Here is a 13,571-nt window from a genome sequence, read left to right as displayed (position 1 = left end):
CCTTACCAGTACTCGTAGTAGCTCCTGGGTATTTGATACCGGTGCGGTTGCTCATATTTGTAACTCAAAACAGGAACTACGGAATAAACGGAGACTGGCGAAGGACGAGGTGACGATGCGCGTCGGGAATGGTTCCAAGGTCGATGTGATCGCCGTCGGCACGCTACCTTTGCATCTACCCACGGGATTAGTTTTAAACCTCAATAATTGTTATTTAGTGCCAGCTTTGAGCATGAACATTGTATCTGGATCTCGTTTAATTCGAGATGGCTACTCATTTAAATCCGAGAATAATGGTTGTTCTATTTATTTGAGAGATATGTTTTATGGTCATGCCCCGCTGGTCAATGGTTTATTTTTGATGAATCTCGAACGTGATGTTACACATGTTCATAGTGTGAATACCAAAAGATGTAAAGTTGATAACGATAGTCCCACATACTTGTGGCACTGCCGCCTTGGTCACATTGGTGTCAAGCGCATGAAGAAGCTCCATGCAGATGGACTTTTGGAGTCTCTTGATTACGAATCATTTGACACGTGCGAACCATGCCTCATGGGTAAGATGACCAAGACTCCGTTCTCCGGAACAATGGAGCGAGCAACCAACTTATTGGAAATCATACATACCGATGTGTGTGGTCCAATGAGTGTTGAGGCTCGCGGAGGATATCGTTATGTTCTCACTCTCACTGATGATTTAAGTAGATATGGGTATGTCTACCTAATGAAACACAAGTCTGAAACCTTTGAAAAGTTCAAGGAATTTCAGAGTGAAGTTGAGAATCAATGTGACAGGAAAATAAAATTCTTACGATCAGATCGTGGTGGAGAATATTTAAGTCACGAATTTGGTACACACTTAAGGAAATGTGGAATAGTTTCACAACTCACGCCGCCTGGAACACCTCAGAGAAATGGTGTGTCCGAACGTCGTAATCGCACTCTATTGGATATGGTGCGATCTATGATGTCTCTTACCGATTTACCGCTCTCATTTTGGGGCTATGCTTTAGAGACTGCCACATTCACTTTAAATAGGGCTCCGTCGAAATCCGTTGAGACGACACCGTATGAATTATGGTTTGGGAAGAAACCTAAGCTGTCGTTTCTAAAAGTTTGGGGATGCGATGCTTATGTCAAGAAACTTCAACCTGAAAAGCTCGAACCCAAGTCGGAAAAATGCGTCTTCATAGGATACCCTAAGGAAACTATTGGGTATACCTTCTACCTCTGATCCGAAGGCAAGATCTTCGTTGCCAAGAACGGGTCCTTTCTAGAGAAGGAGTTTCTCTCGAAAGAATTGAGTGGGAGGAAAGTGGAACTTGATGAGGTGATAGTCACCCCTTCCGAACCGGAAAGTAGCGCAGCGCGGGAAAATGTTCCTGTGGTGCCTACACCGACTGGGGAGGAAGTTAATGATGATGATCATGAAGCTTCGAATCAAGTTATTACTGAACTTCGTAGGTCCACAAGGACACGTTCCGCACCAGAGTGGTACGGCAATCCTGTCCTGGAAATCATGTTGTTAGACAACGGTGAACCTTCGAACTATGAAGAAGCGATGGCGGGCCCGGATTCCGACAAATGGCTAGAAGCCATGAAATCCGAGATAGGATCCATGTATGAAAACGAAGTATGGACTTTGACTGACTTGCCCGATGATCGGCGAGCCATAGAAAATAAATGGATCTTTAAGAAGAAGACGGACGCGGATGGTAATGTGACCATCTACAAAGCTCGACTTGTCGCTAAGGGTTATCGACAAGTTCAAGGGGTTGACTACGATAAGACTTTCTCACCCGTAGCGAAGCTGAAGTCTGTCCGAATCATGTTAGCAATTGCCGCATACTATGATTATGAGATATGGCAGATGGACGTCAAAACGGCATTCCTTAATGGCTTCCTTAAGGAAGAGTTGTATATGATGCAGCCGGAAGGTTTTGTCGATCCTACGAATGCTAACAAAGTATGCAAGCTCCAGCGCTCAATCTATGGGCTGGTGCAAGCATCTCGGAGTTGGAACATTCGCTTTGATGAGATGATCAAAGCGTTTGGGTTTACACAGACTTATGGAGAAGCCTGTGTTTACAAGAAAGTGAGTGGGAGCTCTGTAGCATTTCTCATATTATATGTGGATGACATACTGTTGATGGGAAATGATATAGAATTCTTGGAGAGTATAAAGGCCTATTTGAATAAGTGTTTTTCAATGAAGGACCTTGGAGAAGCTGCTTATATATTAGGCATCAAGATCTATAGAGATAGATCGAGACGCCTCATTGGTCTTTCACAGAGTACATACCTTGACAAGATATTGAAGAAGTTCAATATGGATCAGTCCAAGAAGGGGTTCTTGCCTGTATTGCAAGGTGTGCAATTGAGCACGGCTCAATGCCCGACCACGGCAGAAGATAGAGAAAAGATGAGTGTCATCCCCTATGCCTCGGCCATAGGGTCTATTATGTATGCCATGCTGTGTACCAGACCTGATGTAAACCTTGCCGTAAGTTTGGTAGGAAGGTACCAAAGTAATCCCGGCATGGAACACTGGACAGCGGTCAAGAATATCCTGAAGTACCTGAAGAGGACTAAGGATATGTTTCTCGTTTATGGAGGTGACGAAGAGCTCGTCGTAAAGGGTTACGTCGACGCTAGCTTCGACATAGATCTGGATGGCTCGAAGTCACAAACCGGATACGTGTATATTTTGAATGGAGGAGCAGTAAGCTGGTGCAGTTGCAAGCAAAGCGTCGTGGCGGGATCTACATGTGAAGCGGAGTACATGGCAGCCTCGGAGGCAGCACAGGAAGCAGTCTGGATGAAGGAGTTCATTACCGACCTAGGGGTGATTCCCAATGCGCCGGGCCCGATGACTCTCTTCTGTGACAACACTGGAGCTATTGCCCTTGCGAAGGAGCCCAGGTTTCACAGGAAGACCAGGCATATCAAGCGTCGCTTCAACTCCATTCGTGAAAGTGTTCAAAATGGAGACATAGATATTTGTAAAGTACATACGGACCTGAATGTAGCAGATCCGTTGACTAAACCTCTCCCTAGAGCAAAACATGATCAACACCAGGACGCAATGGGTGTTCGATTCATCACAATGTAACTAGATTATTGACTCTAGTGCAAGTGGGAGACTGTTGGAAATATGCCCTAGAGGCAATAATAAATGGTTATTATTATATTTCTTTGTTCATGGTAATCGTCTATTGTTCATGCTATAATTGTATTGTCCGGAAATCATAATACATGTGTGAATGCATAGACCACAACGTGTCCCTAGTAAGCCTCTAGTTTACTAGCTCGTTGATCAACAGATAGTCATGGTTTCCTGACTATGGACATTGGATTTCATTGATAACGGGATCACATCATTAGGAGAATGATGTGATGGACAAGACCCAATCCTAAGCATAGCATAAAAGATCGTGTAGTTTCGTTTGCTAGAGCTTTTCCAATGTCAAGTATCTTTTCCTTAGACCATGAGATCGTGCAACTCCCGGATACCGTAGGAATGCTTTGGGTGTGCCAAACGTCACAACGTAACTGGGTGACTATAAAGGTACACTACGGGTATCTCCGAAAGTGTCTGTTGGGTTGGCACGGATCGAGACTGGGATTTGTCACTCCGTGTGACGGAGAGGTATCTCTGGGCCCACTCGGTAATGCATCATCATAATGAGCTCTATGTGACTAAGGCGTTAGTCACGGGATCATGCATTGCGGTACGAGTAAAGAGACTTGCCGGTAACGAGATTGAACAAGGTATTGGGATACCGACGATCGAATCTCGGGCAAGTAACATACCGATTGACAAAGGGAATTGTATACGGGATTGATTGAATCCTCGACACCGTGGTTCATCCGATGAGATCATCGTGGAACATGTGGGAGCCAACATGGGTATCCAGATCCCGCTGTTGGTTATTGACCGGAGAGGCGTCTCGGTCATGTCTGCATGTCTCCCGAACCCGTAGGGTCTACACACTTAAGGTTCGGTGACGCTAGGGTTGTAGAGATATGTGTATGCGGAAACCCGAAAGTTGTTCGGAGTCCCGGATGAGATCCCGGACGTCACGAGAGGTTCCGGAATGGTCCGGAGGTGAAGAATTATATATAGGAAGTCAAGTTTCGACCACCGGGAAAGTTTCGGGGGTTACGGGTATTGTACCGGGACCACCGGAAGGGTCCCGGGGGTCCACCGGGTGGGGCCACCTATCCTGGAGGGCCCCGTGGGCTGAAGTGGGAAGGGAACCAGTCCCTAGTGGGCTGGGCGCCCCCCCATGGGCCTCCCCCCATGCGCCTAGGGTTGGGAACCCTAGGGTGGGGGGCTTCCCACTTGCCTTGGGGGGCAAGGCACCCCCCTTGGCCGCCGCCCCCCACCCTAGATGGGTTTGACCGCCCCCCCCCTCCCAAGGGGGCCTATATAAAGGGGGGGAGGGAGGGCAGCAATAACACAGCCTTGGGCGCCTCCCTCCTCCCCTGCTACACCTCTCCGTCTCGTAGAAGCTCGGCGAAGCCCTGCCGAGACCCGCTACATCCACCACCACGCCGTCGTGCTGCTGGATCTCCATCAACCTCTCCTTCCCCCTTGCTGGATCAAGAAGGAGGAGACGTCGCTGCACCGTATGTGTGTTGAACGCGGAGGTGCCGTCCGTTCGGCACTCGGTCATCGGTGATTTGGATCACGACGAGTACGACTCCGTCATCCACGTTCATTGGAACGCTTCCGCTCGCGATCTACAAGGGTATGTAGATGCACTCCTTTCCCCTCGTTGCTAGTATACTCCATAGATGCATCTTGGTGAGCGTAGGAAAATTTTAAAATTATGCTACGATTCCCAACAAAGCCCTGCGACGGTAACTTTATCATCACCGTCGCCACACCGTCGTGCTGATGGAACTCTCCCTCGTCCTCAACTGGATCAAGAGCTCGAGGGACGTCATTGAGCTGAACGTGTGCAGAACTCGGAGGTGCCATACGTTCGGTACTTGATCGGTTGGATCGCGAAGACGTTCGACTACATCAACTGCGTTAACCTAACGCTTTCGCTTTCGGTCTACGAGGGTACTTGGACACACTCCCCCTCTCGTTGCTATGCATCTCCTAGATAGATCTTGCGTGATCGTAGGATTTTTTTTTTTTGAAATTGCATGCTATGTTCCCCAACAGCGGCAACGCTCCAGATCCGGAGCTGCCGCCGGTCTCGACCTTGGACTGCTCCGGCGCAATGCAGAGGGCCATCTCCTCCTCATAATCGAGTTCCGAGCCGGAGTCGCTGCTGGAGCAGCTCATGGTGGTGGATGGGATCGGAACCGGAGAGAGAGAGAGAGAGGAGTGGACGGACGAAGCGAGAGAGGGAGAGAGTGAGCTAGGGTTTGAGCTCGCCGCCCTGATTGGGTTTTTTTGTGGGGTCCGTGATGGGCCGGGCCTGTCAGGCGGACGTGCCGGGCGTGCCTGGGCCGCCCCATATCCGTCCTATATTTGGGCTGGATATGAGGGTGCCGGTCAGCCCGAGCGTTTGAGAGGTCCGGTTGGGTTGAATTTTTCTGACCGGGCAGTGACCGGGCGACCTGCCCGGGCGTTTGAGACGGGTATGAGAGACCCGGCTATAGATGCTCTTAGGTGATGCCATCTCCCAAATGCTCCCACGATAACATTTCAAAAAATTTTGGAAAAATTGTGGATGTTCACCTTGCATGAATATACAACCCTTAAAAATTCCAGGTTCAAATTCTAAATACACATTGAGAAACAAAAAAGACAAATTCGGATATAAATAGTGTCATTTTGACTTTTGTCTTTTTAACACTATTTTATGCTGGATTTGTCTTTTTCGTTTCTCAATGTGTATTTAGAATTTAGACCAGAATTTCTTAGAAATTGTACATCCATGTGATGTGAACATCCATAATTTTTTCCAGAATATTTTGAAACATATAAATTGAATTTTTTGAAATGGTATCATGGTATCCTAAGGGGTGGTATCATTGATATTCTCCGAGTGCAACGATGCGATCGAGACATAAGGCCAACTCCAACGCACACCCTCAAATGGCCCGCCCGCATCCGTTTGAAGATAAATGGACAGACAGACCGTCCAATGTGCAGAAGCAATGGACCGTCATCCGTTTTTGTCCGCTTTCGACCTATCCCCGGCCCAAAATTGGGCCGCGTTTGCGGTCAAACGGACACGCACGGATGGCGCGTGGCGCGTGCCCATGTCCTCCCCTGGCGCCCGTCGAGGACACACGCGCCCCTTTTTTCTATTCATCTCCCCCCACTCCAGCCGCACCTCCACCCACCCATCGCCCCACCATACCTGTCGCCATCGTCACCATTTTTCCTCGGTCGTGCGTTGTCCAGCATGGCCACAAAGCCCGTCCCCTCCTCTTTCATAGCCCCCGTTTCCTCGACACCCGGAGCTGTCCAATCTCGGCCGCCTGAATTTAGCGCATCCGGCGACCGGATTTGGAGCGGATCCAGCCGGATCTGAGCTCACCCCGGCTCTCGGAGGCCACGCCCTGCCATGGACTGGCCGGGTACCGGACCGCAAAGCCCCGGCAACGCCCGCAGGCCGCATGCAGGTACTAACTCCGCCTCTAGGCGCTCAGATCGACCCCGTCGCCGGTTCGCCGGCAAATACACAAACGACCATCGTCCGGGCTCCGTGCTGGCCTAAAGACTCGTCGGCGCACCGTTGGCGCTCATAAAGTGCGACGACTGTCCACGTAAGGTCTTGCACCCCGTGTGTACAACACTGAAACATCTTGGATGGTGTTCGTCAAGTGCGCAAACGATGGAGCATGTGCTAGTTTAGCTTCGGATTCAGCTCGTTTTGCTTACACTCAAATATTTTATTGTGTCGGAGGATGCAATTTTTGGTATTGGGATAAATAAGGTCTCGGGATTTGATCCAGTTACTTTTCTGGAGATATACGGAGGGTGCGTTAATTTGCTTTTGCCTGCTGTACGTATTGCCAGGTCCTGTGATGTGGGCCAGGAAAACGACTTCCGTTAGAGGCTTTGCCGATGAGCCGTGGGTCACGACGTTTCGCCAGTTATGATCCGTGGAACAGGAACATGGCTTTTCTGTTAGTGCGGCCGGATAGAGTTATTGTAGGTTCGTTTCCTCTCTGAAACTTGTAGAGGCGAATCCGGGGTAGGAGACGGCGCCAGGGATGGATTTCTTGATGCAGACTATAAGCGGGTAAGCGATGGAATCTTTGGTTTGGCTTAACTAATTTGGAGTAGGATGTCTGCTAAATATGCTATCTGTTGTGTATCCGTACCAGATCCCCTGTGCTTTAAGAGGTGGAGGACAATGAAGCCCCCCATGGATCTGCCACCTTCCACGGTGGCTGCTTTGGTGGGGAAGCTGGAACAAGCGTCGGCGCCAGTCTTGAGTGTAGGCGCGCAGATCTGGGATGAAGAAGCCGTGGTTGGAGGAAGGAAGAACTCACACCCGGTGTCCGCGCAGTCGACCAGCAAGCCCGGGGTGGACTAAGAGGTTAGTGCATAACTGAAAAAATCCTATTGATTTCCACTTGCTTGGTGTGCGTCATTGACATGGAAGTATGTGGTGTTCACAGTTAGTCTACTAGCGGCCTGCATATAGATTTGGGAGCTCCATGGGTGACTTGTGTTAGAAAAGTAATTTTTTTCCTTCCACTTGCGCAACTGTTGGAAACGCCACTTCAGTAAAACTTGATATGTGGGTTTCAGTTGTGGGCAGTAATTTGGTGGATATTAGTCTGTATTGCTATTCTGGCATTGAATAATTTACAGTCTAGTGATGTCACTGTCGAATGGTATGTGGACTTCTATTTAGACATATTTGGGCAGAGTACGGGCCGGCTCAACGGCACTGGTACACTTTGTCCAAATAGGGTGACCACTTTAGAGAAAGCAATAAAGGAATTCGCAGACAATTCCACAGAGAATGTAATTGTGCCGATGATGGGGACAAATTTTCAGATCCTCTGACTTAGCTGAAACGACTATGGGACATCAAATTCATATCACCGGCATGCGCCATCCGGTGGCAGCAAGCAATGCCCATGGACACACAGCGTCATCGGCCCAGAAGGGTGATGCGGCCCAGTCCGACAAAGGTGAAGTAGGAAAGGCGGCGAGGCAGCGCACGTATGAACAAAGTAATCGATTGCCGGGCTGCTTGAGGATGAGCTGTTATGCTCTTGTGTGTGATGCTCAATGTTGTTATGTTCATTTTGCCATTCTGTAATGTACAATTATGTTGCAGCTCAATTCAGTTCCCTTTTGCCACTTGCATCTCACAGTGATGTTCAATTCAGTGACCAAAGTCTCCAAAATGCAGCCCATTCAGTTATAGCATTCATTCACAAAAACCACCACTAAGTGATTTCAATCCCTATTTGCCATCCTCAATTCTGTTATCAGTTTTACAACATCAAGTGATATGCTCCCAAGTTGACAATGTCAATGACCTACTCTCAATTTACACCATCATTGATATGCCCAAAAATATATAGTGCCAATGATCTGCTCTGAAATTAGTTTACAATCTGAAACTCTCCTGTTGTTTCCTGTAAGTCAGTTTACAACCTGAAACTCTGCTGCTTTGCATGTAAACCAGTTAACAATTTGCTCTCAGTTTTCAGGCTAGCTTGGCGTCTCCCATGGCAGCGTGTCCTCGACGAAGTGTTGCATGCGTGGCAGCCGCGACCGTCCTCTTGCGATGGTGCGGGGTCAGCGACGTGGCACTTGCTTGGTGCCTCTCGCGATAGCGACGCAACCTTGCGGCATGGTGCAGCCATGGCAGTGGTCGCCCTCTCTCTTACGATGGTGCGGGCGTGGTAGCGGCAGTCACCCTCTATCTTCGGGGCAGCCATGGAAGTGGCAATCATCCTCCCAGCAACGAGGGCGAGCAATGGCGACGGTCAGCGAGCGTGTTGTTTTTTGGCCGCACAGCACGCATTGTTGTTACTCGTATTTGTTTCCACCTTGCTGATGTTGGATGGCGCATGAACGGTGATGTGAATTGGACGTCCCTCTACTGTAAATGTTTCAAACATATGGTGCCAACACTGGATCTCCTTACAGGAGAAGGTTTTGCTGAGTTTGGCCCGGATGGTGAGTTGACAACCATTGGATGAACATGTGTGACACATGATCATTTACAACGAGGGCTGAATGTATGGCACATGGGCAATGAGATATGGTGGCACGTATCATCTCCATTTTCTGGTACGTGTCCAGACTTGTTAGTTATGATGTGTGCAGGGGGAGAAAGTAATCACAAAACATGTTTAGGAAGAACATGTTGGCTATGAATCCATGGGACGAGTAAGCACAATAGTTTTTCCAGACTTCTAAGATGTCGACGTGTGATTATGTACAAGTTCAACTCGCTGGTGTGGGCGTGATTTATATGCAACAGTGTGGTGGTGGTGCTGCATGTTGGATTGCAGTTCCATCTCGTCATTAGCTGAACTGAGCTATCTGAATTTGTAGAAACGCACAACTCCTGAATAAGGTTAATGCATGCGTTATGCATTAATGACGGCCCTATGGACATGTGTTGCCCCATGTCTGCTAATTTGTGAAGGAGATTCGCATCAGTTCAAATTTTGAAATACATAGGCAGCAGAATCGAGCAAGACCCATACATAACCACGAGCGGACGGGCATGGCTGCAACTAGTCAGCCCGTTGGTACAGAATCTCGACAGAGAAGGCTCATATCGTAATGCACATCCGAGCCGGTCGACACGGTCTGGACGGCGTCACATTTATTATTTGAAAAGACGTTGGCCAAGGGGACAGAGAACTGGTGTAATACAAAAGGAATACTTGATGCTATACATCCCAGGTTGGGAATCTTGGAGGGAGTTGACGATGGGGATAACGAGAGCATCTGGGCTCGAGCTCAAAACATCACTTTCGCTCGATGAGACTAAATGCGAAGAAGCCATGTCTACTTCTTTAGACTCGAAGAAGAAAGAAGCACGTAAGATCGAGACTCCGCAGATCAACAATAAATGCATCGAGAAGACACTAATCCAACTTACGGGAGCAGTTATGAAAGCTGGATATCTTCTTGTGGTTCTTGTTTTTTTTATCTTGCTATTCTAGTCAAAATTTGATGATGTGCTCCAATGTATCGAAACTCAATGATGAAAATAAAGATATATGTGTTATAAAAAAGTATGCGGCTGAAATGTGGTCGTGTGCTGGGCGCACGGCTGTCGCACCTACAAATCCGGGCGAACATGACCTCATCACCACTCTTAAACGAATGAAATCCGGATAAAATGAACGTCCCAATGGGGCCATGCGTTGGAGTTGGCCTGGGACGCCCGCCCGCCGGCCGGCCGGCACTCCGCTCAGCTCCCCTCCCGCGGTAGCACGTGACAGTGGCCGTTTCGCGCGGCCGGGGCTGCCGAATACGATCGCGCCGGGCGTGTCCAACGGCGTCGGTGGGCTACCATCGCGCCGAAGTCAGGCTCAGGCGCGCCCGTACGTCCGCCCCGCGGAGCGAAGCGAGAAGAGAGCCCAGGACCAGGATGCGCATCCCACCGACACGGCGCCCCTCGCGTGCACCGGCAGACATCTCTTTCTGCCCCCGATGAACTAACTTCTGACACCCTTTCAAAAAAAAAAACTTCTGACACCCTTTCAAAAAAAAAAACTTCTGACACTTGCACGCGGGGCGAGACATGCCTGCATACGACCACCACGTCCACGCTGCTGCCCAGCCGGAGCCCAGCGAATCTCTGCGGCGCTCCCCGCCCACCTGCTTTCCTCAGGACGGCCGTTCGCCCAACACCGTATTCACATGCCGCGCTCTCTCTCTGGCTCCCTTCTCACCAGCTCGGTGCACTACGAGACCCAGATCTCACGAGGGGTTGAGAGAGGATTTTTTTTATTTAAACACAGCTCCTATTCGGGCCATGTAGAAGTACATCAGTCAAATACCCTCCGTTTTTTTAGTCCGCATATAAGGTTTGGTCAAAGTCAAGCTTTATAGAGTTTGACTAACTTTATATTAAAAAATATAAAAATTCACAATATGAAATCGGTATTATCAGATGCACCATGAAACGTATTTTCATACTATATAGTTTTAGTATTGTAGATGTTTATATTTTTTTATATAAATTTGGTCAAACTTTATGTAGTTTGACTTTGACCAAATCTTATACGCGGAGTAAAAATAAACAGAGCGAGTAAGGGCATTCTGTTCCTGTTTGACGTTGGTCCGAGTAAGAGTAGGTTGAATTGACTTGCCAGCTCGCTCGCATGCGCCGATCCGTGAAGGAGAGGAGTTTTTGGGACCAGTGGAGTGAAGGTGCGACACAAGCTGGCCGGGCTGGCCACATCCATCACGTGGCCGCAGCAGACCAGAGTGCTACTCACTCCCTTCGTACGCAGGAGAGTGGAGTCGAGCAGATCGGTCCAGGAGCAATCAATCCTACACTGGGCCGCGACAACAACACTCAAACTCGCATTCGCATGCACGCTCACGCGCATGGTGGCGCATGCATTCAAAACAACAACGTGTCTAAACATGGTTTTTGTCTTTTTTTCCTTCTTTTTTGCGAATTAAACATGGTTTTTGTCAGCACGCAAGCTACAGCCGATCGCGTCACCGCATCACCATCACCTTCCCATTTTTGTGTGCAACGGCGTGAACCGCCCATCCTATCTTTCCACTTGTGCGCAACGCCGCGAACCGCCCGTCCCAAAATATCGGTGAGGGTGAAGGTTCTCTCGCACTCTCGTTCATGGTGGATTTCCCATTCGCAGTGGATTTTCTCGTTTTCACGGGCAGTGCATTTTTGTAGCACTCCATCTCGCTCTGTACCACCTCACATGGCAAAAGTGCCGCTGATGATGGTTGGTTGATCGATGACCGATCCCAGACTTTTACAGCCAGCCTTTCACTCGGAGCCAAAACCCACCCTCCATCCAACTTTTTCACCCCCCAAAACCCTCATTAAATACACCACCCACGAACCCCACAAAATCACTCCAAGCCTCTGCGCAAGCTCACTCCACTCCAGTCCACCGCAGCGAGTGTGCGCGAGCAAGCAGCCAAGAAGCGCACACAGGAGATGGCAACGGTGACCACCGGCCTCGTGGCCGCGGCGTCGCTCCTCCTTCTGCTCGCGGGCGGCGCGTCGGCGGCGACGCTGGCGCTGTACAACAAGTGCGGCGAGACGGTGTGGCCGGGCATCCAGCCGGGGGCCGGCAAGGAGATCCTGGCCCGCGGCGGGCTGCAGCTGCTCCCCAACCGCGCCACCTCCATCCGCCTCCCCGCCGGCTGGTCGGGCCGCGTGTGGGGCCGGCAGGGCTGCCGCTTCGACGCGGCGGGGCGCGGCAAGTGCGCCACGGGCGACTGCGGCGGCGCCCTCTACTGCAACGGCGCCGGCGGCGAGCCCCCGGCCACGCTGGCCGAGATCACGCTGGGCGCGTCCGCCGCGGCGCTCGACTTCTACGACGTGAGCCTGGTGGACGGCTACAACGTGGCCATCGACATGCGGCCCTACCACGGGTCCGGCGCCAACTGCCTCCCCGCCGGCTGCGTCAGCGACCTCAACAGCGTCTGCCCCGCCGGGCTCGCGGTCCGCGGCGGCAACAGGGTCGTGGGCTGCCGCAGCGCATGCGCCGCCTTCGGGAGCGCCGAGTACTGCTGCACGGGGCAGTTCGGCGGGCCGCAGCAGTGCAAGCCGACGACCTACTCGCGGCTGTTCAAGCGGGCCTGCCCCAAGGCCTACTCCTACGCGTATGATGACAAGACCTCCATCCTCACCTGCGCCGCCGGCACCTCCTACGTCGTCACCTTCTGCCCCCACCGCCGCTAGACCATGCCACCGCCACGGATCCTGATCCGAACCTGAAGACAGTGGCAGTATGTTGATTCAGTTGAGGCATTGTTGCTGTGTTGTTCTTAGGTTCTTGCTGTCGTTGCGTCCTGTGTTAGTGCCGGGATCGATAATAACAATAGTGGTAGTGGCAGTGAAGTGAACCAGTGATGGTTCGTGGTAGGCCTGGATGGGTATTATAATAGTATGGTCGGGTATAATGGCAGTATATGCAGATCGAACTACTTATATTTTTCATTTGGACTCCCCGGTTGATTCTGTCCCTCATGTGTCCTCGAGCGTACGTGCTTGCATTCATTCATTTTTCCTGCATTGCTAGTATCTTGGATAGATAGATTTCTTGATCGTTCAGATCTGAATGCTTGATCGCTGTACTTTAAAAAGTGTTCTTCAGATCTGAACATTTTTAGCAGTGGGCACTGCTCCTTTCCTTGGGTGAAGACGACTGTCGTCCGTACGGGGCGTCGAGCAGTGCGCCGCACTAGCTATGGAGGGAGCTTTTGTCACGGAACATCATCATAATCGAGGACGTGAAGGATTCGAGGCACCCACTCCTTGTGGTAGCACACTCCAGTTTGTACGTACTCCCGTGCAACCAAGGCGCGGGCCGGAGCGAAACCTCGCCGGGTTCACACAAAGGAACATTTAAATTTTCGCTGTAGGAAATAATACAAGTCCTCGTGTTTTCTTGCA

The 13,571-nt window shown here is 50.3% G+C and overlaps 1 protein-coding gene across 1 annotated transcript; it reads left to right on the top strand.

Annotated features, from left to right (window-relative positions):
* Positions 1–12,020: 12,020 nt before the first annotated feature.
* On the top strand, positions 12,021–13,115 carry LOC109751551 (thaumatin-like protein). Its single transcript, XM_020310431.4, has one exon. The coding sequence runs from the start codon at positions 12,108–12,110 to the stop codon at positions 12,855–12,857; it is 750 nt and encodes a 249-aa protein (XP_020166020.1). The 5' UTR covers positions 12,021–12,107; the 3' UTR covers positions 12,858–13,115.
* Positions 13,116–13,571: the final 456 nt, after the last annotated feature.

This window comes from Aegilops tauschii, chromosome 7 (assembly GCF_002575655.3).
Source record: "Aegilops tauschii subsp. strangulata cultivar AL8/78 chromosome 7, Aet v6.0, whole genome shotgun sequence".
Lineage (NCBI taxonomy): Eukaryota > Viridiplantae > Streptophyta > Magnoliopsida > Poales > Poaceae > Aegilops > Aegilops tauschii.
Note: the sequence above shows the minus strand (reverse complement) of the source record. Positions and strands in the feature narration are given on the sequence as shown.

Coding starts and splice junctions, on each gene's coding strand:
- LOC109751551 (XM_020310431.4), top strand. CDS start 12,108: ATGGCAACGGTGACCACCGGCCTCGTGGCCGCGGCGTCGCTCCTCCTT.